This window comes from Micrasema longulum, unplaced genomic scaffold (assembly GCF_059751315.1).
Source record: "Micrasema longulum isolate JH-2025_06_02 unplaced genomic scaffold, ASM5975131v1 h1tg000161l, whole genome shotgun sequence".
NCBI classification, from domain to species: Eukaryota; Metazoa; Arthropoda; class Insecta; order Trichoptera; family Brachycentridae; genus Micrasema; species Micrasema longulum.
The window spans coordinates 62,153-73,119 of NW_028277366.1; the positions used below are offsets into that span (position 1 = coordinate 62,153).

The 10,967-nt window shown below is 33.5% G+C and overlaps 1 protein-coding gene across 3 annotated transcripts in view; it reads right to left on the bottom strand.

Moving 5' to 3' along the window:
• Window positions 1–10,718, bottom strand: part of stj (voltage-dependent calcium channel subunit straightjacket) — a 35,547-nt gene extending 24,829 nt beyond the window's left edge. For all 3 annotated transcript variants that reach the window (XM_088242715.1, XM_088242714.1, XM_088242713.1), the window contains exons 1-9: window positions 10,256–10,718; window positions 9,946–10,027; window positions 8,643–9,021; window positions 8,358–8,489; window positions 7,171–7,430; window positions 5,610–5,876; window positions 3,732–3,914; window positions 2,144–2,284; window positions 1,715–1,801 (exon numbers count right to left, since the gene is read on the bottom strand). In XM_088242715.1, coding sequence (XP_088098841.1) covers window positions 1,715–1,801; window positions 2,144–2,284; window positions 3,732–3,914; window positions 5,610–5,876; window positions 7,171–7,430; window positions 8,358–8,489; window positions 8,643–9,021; window positions 9,946–10,027; window positions 10,256–10,356 — 1,632 coding nt within the window. In that variant the 5' untranslated portion in view covers window positions 10,357–10,718. The remainder of the gene's footprint in view (window positions 1–1,714; window positions 1,802–2,143; window positions 2,285–3,731; window positions 3,915–5,609; window positions 5,877–7,170; window positions 7,431–8,357; window positions 8,490–8,642; window positions 9,022–9,945; window positions 10,028–10,255) is intronic.
• Window positions 10,719–10,967: the final 249 nt, after the last annotated feature.

Consider the following 10,967-nt stretch of genomic DNA (forward strand, 5'->3'; position numbering starts at 1 on the left):
ATTTTGAATAAGTCAGTTGGCTCGCTTTACCTGCAATGGGCTCACATAATATACATACATATTTTTATGAATTTATTATGTAATTTGGAGAGTCACATTTTTATAATTTTTTGTCTAATTCCATAGAGTTAGCTTAGAAAAATATTTCAAATGTAACAATTTGACGTCAACGGATTATATAATAGTCGCAAATTATTTTATTTTTTGTACATTATATAATGCGAATACATACATAATAAAACAGTTATCGAACCCGAAAATTAGAACGCTTTTAAATAGAACAAAAGCGTTCCGAATTTTTAGTTTGGTTTTTAGTTAACAAACGTGTGATGGACGGTTTCGGTTTGTGCTTGCAATTCTCGACCCAAGTACCTAAGGCCCGTTGTATTGCTGTAAACCTTAACTAACTTTGTAGGTGATAATCATAGAATGGTTTTTGTCCGTATGGGCGACTCTATTAACCAGTGGCGAGTTATTACACTAAGCATATTACATACTTATTTGAAAATTCTTAGCATGTTTTACAACAAAACATTAATCTTGGGCTGTAAAAGTGCTTGAAGAAAAAAAAAGTCATTGTATGCAATAAATTAATATCAAACCTCAAACTACAAAATGGAAAAGGTTTAGAAAAATTAAATTATATCACTGCATTCTTCTTGTTGGAATTAAAAATACTGTTTAATTCTCTTTCTCCTCTCATTCCTCTCATCCTCGGCACTTTGGAAGTTATACGACAAAAACTTTAAATATTTTATTACTTTTATAAAAGGTTTAATAAATATACACGAAATTAAAGATTTATTCACTTTCCTACATACTAAAATAAAAAAACGGGGAAGGTTTTTTAAAAATTATTGGTATATTTAGCTATGCAACTTTGTTTTCCTTATTTGATAGTTGAAATAAAACAGAAATGTTCATGTCTTAGTTTGACAGTTCTGGCTGGTTTGTTTGTTTTGGGGTGAATTCTTGTCATCCTTTTAAATGATAATTAAGACCAGTTTTAAATATATTTAAAAAAAAAAAAACGGTTTGGAAACCCAGTGTTAATTAAAAATTTATGTTTATAATTTCTTGGGTAAAAAAGATTTACAAAAAAAAATTAATTAAAAATTCAAATAATTCTGTCAGTACAAACAGAATGTGAAATATTTTGTATGACCCATTTCCTTTCTCCACCTAATGGTGCATAGGGTATTACATTATTACACCAACTGCAGTGTTCTTTGAGAATTTTTGTTACAAGAAGGTAAGATAATCAGTCTTGTGCTTCTGGTCAGTTCAGGGACTGTGAAATATTAAAGTGTAAAAACACAATTTAAAAATAAATATTTTATGTCGACCATGTCGGGAATCCAACCCGAGACCAGAGAGACCGAGAGCATGGTAGGCAAACGCGCTGACCATTTGACCACGAGGTGGACCACACAGGTGTATGTTTAAATATTCACAGGAATTAATTTAGCTCTGAATGGGTTAATAGGATTATCTGAGTTATAAAATTTTTCTAACTGTGGAGTACATATTTTTATATTAAAAAATACCCCATTTATCAATGACTGATTTTGGAGTAAAATTTGTTAATTCACTCTTTGAGCATCTATTTTAGAACTGTTTTGAACTAAATATAGTTGTGTAGAATAAAAAACTTACAAGTTGATTATATTTTGTAAACAAAATTGTAATTAATATTCATAGAAAATAACCTCACCGCATTTTCTCTTTTATCATATACCGGCATGGAGACTGACGTCATTAGCTTGTACGCTTGCAAGTCTCCGGGTTCCTGGTCTTCCATCTGAAAATATATTGTAAAATAACTGGTAAATCAATAGTAATTAAATGTCAATGTTTAATTAGAAATAAAGTTTAAGGTAGCTAAAATGCAAAACGGGTCTGTCTTCCGTATGAAATTATTTCCCTACAATGACGTTACGTATAATTACAAATATGTAGAATTATTGGTTTCCCAAATAAATGTCGTGTAACAATTACAGGTAGATTTTTTAAATGTTTCAGCTTAAAGTTATAATATTTATCGCACATAGAGTGCGTCAGTCAGGCCAAGATATTATGAAAGAATTTCTTTAAAAAATATTTATGAAATAATATTATTAGGGTTAAAAAAAGAGGCACTTACTTCTTTTTGTTTAAGAGCATATCTTCTGTCTTTTTCGAATACAGACAGAAAGAATGAGGCGTTCCTTTTTACACTCATCACCCTTTCTCTCTGCTCTTCGGATTCTCTCCTTTCCCACAGCCAATCTGTCATTTTAGGGTCCTGAAAATTGAGAAAACAATGTAATTAAAATATATTTGATAGACTTTGGTAACAAGACATTGAATATTAAAATTTTGTTCAAAATTCCAAAATTCAAAAAAATAATTTTTTTAATCTATTATTTACTTGACCTTAATACCTGCAAGCTGTAACACAAAATGGACTTTTCTTATAAAATATTCAGATTTTTTATTGTTTTAAACCCATAACACCGGCACGTGAAGCAAGCACCTTCACCATTGCATTATGTGGACCACCAATAATAAATTTTGATAGAAGATGTGTCACAATAATAAAACATTGAAAGCCCCCCGCCCACTTACTCGGATCCGTTTTAAAGGTCTGGTGGTCTCTTTTCAGATCCGCGCATTGCCAAAAAAATTTTTAGCTTTAATGAACCATAAATTATTATTATTAATTTTTTTATTCTTTGTTTACAAAAGATTTGCGTTTTTTATTTATTTATATTTACTGCTTTCAATACCCCTATCGCCGTCAGAGCAACCTAAGCATAATTTATTGTCAAGTTGTCTGTGTCGGGCTGGGCTGCTCCTTTGCCGGAGTGGTGTGTTATTAAAGACGCCGTCCTAGTATGTAGGATTAGGTTTTCATATTGCGTGGGGTTAATAAGGTTGATTGATAGGTCGGTTGATAGATTGCATGATAGGTATTGACTAGGATGATGCCAGGTATTGAATAGGTTGATACTGATGTTTGAGGTTGATGCAAAAAAAAATAAAATAATACAACCTTCGGTCAAAGAGGATTGGCCTACTACTTGGTTAAAGTGTACAATCTACTTCCATTATCCATTAGGACAATTAGTAAGTACTCACAATATAAAATTGCTATTAAGAAATGGATAATGGAGGTGGGTTGCACACGGATCGATGAGTGGATCAAGCCAAATAGATAAAATGTGTGTACTGTTTATGAAATTTGGTCTATATAAATTCGTTGTTTTTTATGATTATTTTAGTTTATATTGTTTATTATGTTAATGATAATTAGGTTAATTAGATTAATTACATTTTATTTAAAATTATTATTATGTTAACTTAAACAGCTAATTTAAGGCATGTTTCATATTTTGTAATATGTTTCCCCCGGCACAGGACACCCTAGTGAGGGAACATTATTCTGTATAAAAAAAGAATACAAACAATGGAAAAGTATAAATAAATCAAATAAAAATACTAGGTTTTCGTCTTAAATAGAGTGGTGCTAGGAATAGAGCGAATTTGTGAACAATGATTTTCTTTTGGGCTTAATAGGTTTGGATTATTTGGCCGTGGAGGGGTGGTGATGGTTCTGGTTCTCCCGATCGGAATTGTTTCTTCCGGTTTAAGAACAAGCTAATGAACTAACATACCCTATCGCCGTCGGAATTGGGAAAATTAGATTGAGGGTGACAGACAATAATAAAACAGTTGATAGCAAAACTAACCGTGATATCAGCGTACACTGGGGTCCATATAATAGGATGCTCATCCCTCCACAGGACCAGCGGGCGAGCCATCACTGGAATATAATTGAGGACCTGTTCCCTGACCTCTGCCAGAGTACAGAGGTGAACATAGTAACCCTGGTTGGCGCACGCCATCCACTTCACTTCTCTTACATCCGCTACCTAAAAAGGAAAGATAACGCGTGTGGATTTTGATGACGATGTTCAGGGTTTTTTTTTATTTGTCAATAGATTGACAAACTAAGCTAAAAATAAATTTTAAATACTTAATGTTTAGTATTATCATCGTTATGATTTTTTAGTTTTGTAATTTTGATAATACTCCGCCCACGACTTCACTAGTTTTCGTCGGTGAGTTGTCCTGGCATTTAAAAGTAAAACCCCGTAGCTATCAAAATATACTTAACCTTGAAAAAATGGCTTTCCAGAAACCGGACCTCTATTACAACACATGTCAACGCTATCATTGATTGGTTGATTGATTGATAAGAACATTTGACGTCGTTCAAAGTAGTTAATTTTTTTATTTTCATACATTTTCAAAAAACTCCGCAGTACAATGAGGAAATTCAGCATCTTTTTTTTCTTTTTTTATTTGTTAATAGAATATTAAACTAAGCCAATTTAAAAAAAAAATAAATTATATATCGTATTATCAGCGCTATGTTTTTTTAAAGTTTTGTATTTCTAAAATAACTCCGCGTCAGAGGTTCTTCTCTGACAGTTCTTCCGATCGGTTCGTTTACGGTGACCGAACCGGATATCCTTCAAAGCTCTCATATCATTGGATAGTTCATATTATGAACCAGTGATGTCATTCAAAGTGGTGCGTTTTGATTAAAATATTTGCAATTATTTTTTTTGTACAATTTCAAGGTATTTTGCCGTACAATTTAATTCTCTAATTTTTACCGCGCGCAAGAAAACATTTTTTATATCCAATCTCCCTTAGGGCTGAAGTTCCTCATTAAATGCTCTAATTTAACCGAGTATAAGAAATAGTTTCATTTATCCTATATAATTTCCTATAATTTCCTGTAGCACTGAACATCCTAATTATAATCATTCAAAATATATGAAAAACACCCCAATAAATTCCAAGTGCGCAAAAAACACATTTAGATTGTGGGGTTTGATTGAATACTGTTATCGCAGCATTAAATCAAAATCAAATAAAATTCCTCCTTCGTTTACTCAAGTAACTCATATTCGAAGTCCACAATTTTGAATATTTCATGAACAAACATGCTTTTTACTACACTTGACTTACTTTATCAACACTGTTATCGTTCCATCTTTCAATGGTGCATAGGGCACTACAACCAATTGTAGTGTATATCAACTATTCATTAAATGAAAAAAAGATTACAATAATTCATTTACTTTAGATGCCAGAAAATAAAAATAGTAACATTTTTAGGAAAAATACAATAAAATCATGGACACGCATAGTGGCATCTGATGTGGTTACCATTAAAGAATACAGTTCTGCACGTTAAATAGAACTAAAATTCTCAGGTAAAAAGAAAAAGGAAATGAGTGGAAATAGTTCACCTCGTAGGATAGTGGTTGGTGCACCTGCCTATTATGCTGTCTTCTTGCCCATACTGATCATCATGGTTTCGGATGTGACAGGGTTTAAAGAACACTCTGTATAAGTTTGATAGAAATGATTTAAATGATAAAAATCAGGTGTCACAAACAGTTGGCCTGCAGTACGGGGATACATAATTATGTTAAAAGATCTTCTCACTATAAATGCAGTGCTCTATGCATCATCGGGTGTGCATATGGGTACGACGATGATGATGAATGTGAAAATTGGCTTTGAGAAAGGCAAGAACAAAATTTTCAAACCTCTCGGCCAATAAGGTAGGTAAACACTCTGACGGGCATCTTGGGTCTCTCCCTCCAGTTGTATATTTCGAAGATCTCCTTGTAGTTATAGGGGACACCATCGGAGACCAGCATGATGGCCTGGTTACAGCGAGCACCCTCCCTCTCGCTGCGGTAGACCTCCAGGAGCTCAAAGGCTGTTGTCAGAGCGGCCGAGAAGTTAGCGATACCCAAAGTGTCTATGGATTCCAGTCCCAGTTTTAACTCTCGAACATTCGCTAGAGTAGCCTGTAAAATAGTTTTTTCTCATTTATTTATTATATAATCATGTAATTTAATCATTTCACAATTAATATTTATTTATCATAATAATAACTACGCAATATTCTCACAAATCGACACTTAAAAAGTAAAATGACACTTGTGAATATTTTGAGTTATGAATAAAGTTTTCTGTACTACAAGAAGATGCGGTCAGCGAGCAGTTTGATGAATAGGTATTTAAATAAAGTTTTTCTGTTACTCTCTCGCAGATGTCTATGCAAATACTGTGCAAAAAAGACAACTGCACATCGAACTGATTTTGCCTAACTAAATTGAGATCTCGAAATTCCTGTTTTACGCATCCCAAAACTGAAATGATTTTGTTTTTTTTTCAAGAAAGAGTATCAAATAGACATTCATTGTATCTGCACATTTTTCTTTTATCAAATATAGTCATGTTTGTATACCGTACGTCCGAAGACGGCAGATAAAACAAGGTGCTTTTAAGGGTTTTTAGATGGTCTTAGCTCCTATAAAACAATTTATGAACAAAAAATAAACGGTAGAAACACGCCAATGGTGGATATCTAGAGTTTGTAAAAATATCGTTGCTTTAGTGACAAAATCCGGAGAGAAAACACAGGAATATGTTTGTAATTTAGTAATTTACCAAAAAAATCAACAGATGGTGGGTAAGAGGTATTTAGACCGAGTGGGAAATGTTACAAATTGTATAAATTGGTCACTTTCCTAACTTTTTCCGGCCTCCGTGGTGTAGTGGTCAAGACGCTTGACTCACGCACGGAAGTTTCCGGGTTCGATTCCCGGTGAGAACACAACAATTAAAAAATGTGATTTTTCTCAAGCCTGGGTGTTCTGTGATTTAATTCACCACTGTAATTGGGCCCCTGACCTGTTGAGGTGCAAAAATAAAACACAATTAGCTGGGTCCGTATCCTAATGGGAAGATAAAATTTATCTTCAATTTTATCTACAAAGTATAACTAAGTTTTCTCTATGAAAAATAGTTTTTTTTTTTTAAACATATTTAATTACAAGTTACCAGCGAAGATCCTCAAAATTTTCATACAAATATACACATTTTCATTCATAAATATCGAATTTATTTTATACCGTCTCGATATCTACCGATAAAGATTGCGTTCATAATCGCGGCCCTGGCATATCACAAAGTCTTTAAATGCTTCGAGTTACATTCCTAACTGTCAAAAAATATTCAATAAAGAATGTGTATTTGCTTTTTAAATGTCAGCAATAAAAACCAGTGAATGCAATATTAATATAAGAATGAAGTTACCTGCACAAGCATATTAGCAAAGCAGGGCACCACTTCCGAGACAATATCGTTGAATGTGAAGATGTTAACAAAGTCATTGTTTCCCAGTGTGTCCAGGATATTGGACACGACATGACGAGCAATGTCCTTCCTCTGTCCCGTCATGGATCCTGAATTGTCCACCAGTACAATGACATCCTTAGGGCTGACAGCCGCCTCTATGTACCAGGCTCTTGTTCTGCAGTCATACAAGTCCACTGGGGACGCTTTCCACTGCATCGCTGTAGAACCACATCATTTTCAATATACCAAACACTAAAATAGTTTCCCAGCAGTTTAAGTTAGTTCTTAAAAGTTTTTGTTAAAATTAGATTAACACTTTGTAAAGCTCTAGTCAAATATTTATTTCACAAACAATGATAAATATAAAAAATAGCTAAAATTTATTCGTCCGGTTTGGATATTTTTCATCAATTAGAGGTAAAAGCAATATGCACAAAAAAGTTAGTAAATTTATTTTTGTAAAAAACAACATGAAATATGAATTGAAATGAACATATAAAAATTATCGTAAAAAGAGAAAAAAACAAGATGTGTGTAGTGTTGAATCTATAATAACAATAAAGATCTATGTAATTGTAACAATTGGAAAAAAATGCTATTTCTTTATTATCATTGAGGAAGTTAATATTTTTTTTATTTGTTAGTAATTAGTAACTAAGCCAATATTTTTTTTGTTTTTATGTATCATATTATCGACACTATGAATTTTAAAAGTTTTGTAACTACTCCGCCTGCGACGTCTCGAGTTGTTTCGGTGAATTGAGCTGACATTTTGAAAGATAACCCCATACGTATGAAAACACGCAAACATGGCTTCCTGAAAACCAGAAATCTATCACAAGTCATGATTGATTGGTTGGCTACTCTAAACAGCTGTTGAGCAGAACCTATGACATTTTAGTTCATTTTTATCAAAACGTACTTTCATTATTTTTTTCATACATTTTCGAGAAACTTTGCGATACAATTAAATGCTCTAATATTTATCGCATGCCAAAAAAACATGTTATATATCCAATTTCCCATAGCACTGCTGCAGCTGCATTTCAAATGCTGTCATCTCTTGCATTTCTCAAGTTCAGTTTGGCTAGTCTATAATTTTTTTTTCGGAGATGGTCACTTTTCTTTTATTATCAAATGATTACCTGGGTAGTGCCTCATGAAGCCAGTTGAACTTCCAAAGTATTGCCAAGAGAGAGATGGATCTGCCTTGTAGTTGCTTGTAAAGATAAAATCCAGTTTCTCAGACCATCTGATCGCATCTATCACGTCATCAGCTGAAAAAATTATAATTCAGAAATACATTGTTCATCATGAATTTTCGGAATAAAAACAAATGAAAAAATAGGCATGGCAATATACTGTGATAATGTTGATAATACTGTGTTTTTTTATTAGTTATGCAAGTGAATATAATATTACGATCTTACCTCTCTCGTAAACATTGGTCGGAACATGAACACTACTGAAGCTCGTGTTCACGGGAATGTTGCTGAAGTGAGGGTTAGGAGTCAGGACTACTTCCCGGATCGGAGGAGGTGCGGGCGAGTCGTCGTCTCCAGTGGGCGCATACGAGGGGGTGGTAGGCGTTCCCGGAACCTCGATCCTTTTGCTGTTGTAGAACTGGAATTCCGGGGGCACAGTGGCCGTGGGGTCCCTGTTCTGGAAGGAGAGAGCGTTGGTTTCCGCAGCGTCAGAAATCCTTTTCACCGCACTTATCTTCAGCTCCATCATATTGCTGATATCGGAAGCCATTTGCTCCACAATTTTCTTGCCATCCCTAACCTCTATCTGCGCCGTCTCAAAGCTCTGAAAAAGCATTGATTTCAAAAAATTAACCTGAATCAGTGAGATTAGAATAAATTAAAAAAGGTATTGGTGGTGATGGGAAAATTGCAGTTTGAAACCACCGTTTAAACCAATATTTTATTTGATGAAGTAATGGTAGGCAAATGCAGCAATCGCGTCTCTACGGCTGTGTGAAACTACTAGCAACACATGTCTCACATATTATCTGGTCACAAACAAAACAAAATATAACTGAACCAGGGATGCTTTCTACTGTATACTCGCTGCCCTAGTTCTTGTATGTTCAATAGACCATTTTGCAAATCGAACAAAAGACATTTTTAGTTGTTTTTAAAGTCAAATAATTCAAATCAGTGAGTGCATATTGGCACTCGAAAAATGCTGAAAATACTATTTAAAAAATGAAAAAAATAACAATTCTTTAGCTACATCGATGCGTAATAAGATAATGAACATATTATTCATAACTCTTTTTTTTAAATGGTCTATTGAACATACAAGAACTAGGGGAGTATTTTTTTTCATGCGATTACACTTTACTTTATATATGGTCACACTGATGATTAAATGTCAACCAAGCATGATGACTTTCAATTACAACATTATTGCAACCATAAGCATAACCCAAAACGCATGATTAGGTCGAATTAAAATCTAAAAACGATCTAAAAACGATCTAAAAACGATCTGAAAACGATCTAAAAACTCGTCTAAAAACGATTAATGTGCTTCCAATTCAACGTTTTTTGCAGTTTTTATGTAAATTGTTGTATTGTCTACACAAGTCTTTCTTCAAGACTATTCCTTTTTTTGTTTGTGTTCAAGCTTTTATTTATTGCGGAAACAATGGTACAACTTAAAACTGGTTAACATGTACTTTTAAGGATAGACAAAAGAAAAATATTTTACAAAAATAGTACTCACATCCTGGACCTCCTTTCTCCTTGTAATATAATCGCCAAAATGCCATAGTTCAGCTCCAAGTTTTTCAGCCCAGGCGTGAACGCTATTAGATAATAAAGAATTGCTGTCAAATTTAAATACGAAAACCAATAAGAAAATCAACATTAGTCTATTTTATTCCCGCTAGAACCCATTATGAAAATGAATGTATTTTTATTACGGTGGTGTTATTTAAACGATATATAATTTACGAACAAAATCACGCCAATAAACCATAAAGGTTGCATAATTAATACGCGTTCCATAAATCAAGAAAGAAAAGAATACTCACAGGCCAAATCTGATGGACTCTTCATTGTACGTGGGAGCTAAGGGAGGAAGTTGAATAAAGATTGTTACAGAAAATAATATGCTTAACAACCTTATTTCCATGTTCCTCTCTAAATTGCGAACATTACGACATTTCGAACAATTTGGTTGACCAAAAGGACGAAAATGACAGCGCGGAACACCTTTCCCGATCCAATAAAAATGTCAGATTTCGGGTTGTTTGCGCATGGCAAAGATGGCGCAGGCTTTTCTCGGGCGCATGCGCTTAAGAACCTTCGCGCCACCGCTTTTCTCCTGTTTAGTGTTTGGGTTTTTTTCCTTTATATTAAGGCCTTCTACCAAAACATGATAACATTGGCCCAACGCAAGTTACCTACACGGATATACAAATTATAATAATTATAAAAACTACACAAACAGAAAGGAATAACAATATGGACACGAACAATAGACAATAAAAATATATGCACGAATAACGTAAAAGGATATTTGTAATAATAAACATATAATTATACCACCAACATTCCATCATAAATATCGTTCGTCCATTATCATATCATTAGAGAATATTATTCCTAACCAGCATTGTCGATCTACATTTTCTAAAAACTTCATGATAAATATAAAAACATAAAGGTACTTGCATACTTAAGTTGCAAATAACTTTTTCTATTATATTCAAAGTTCCGAAAAACCAAAATAATAATAGGTAC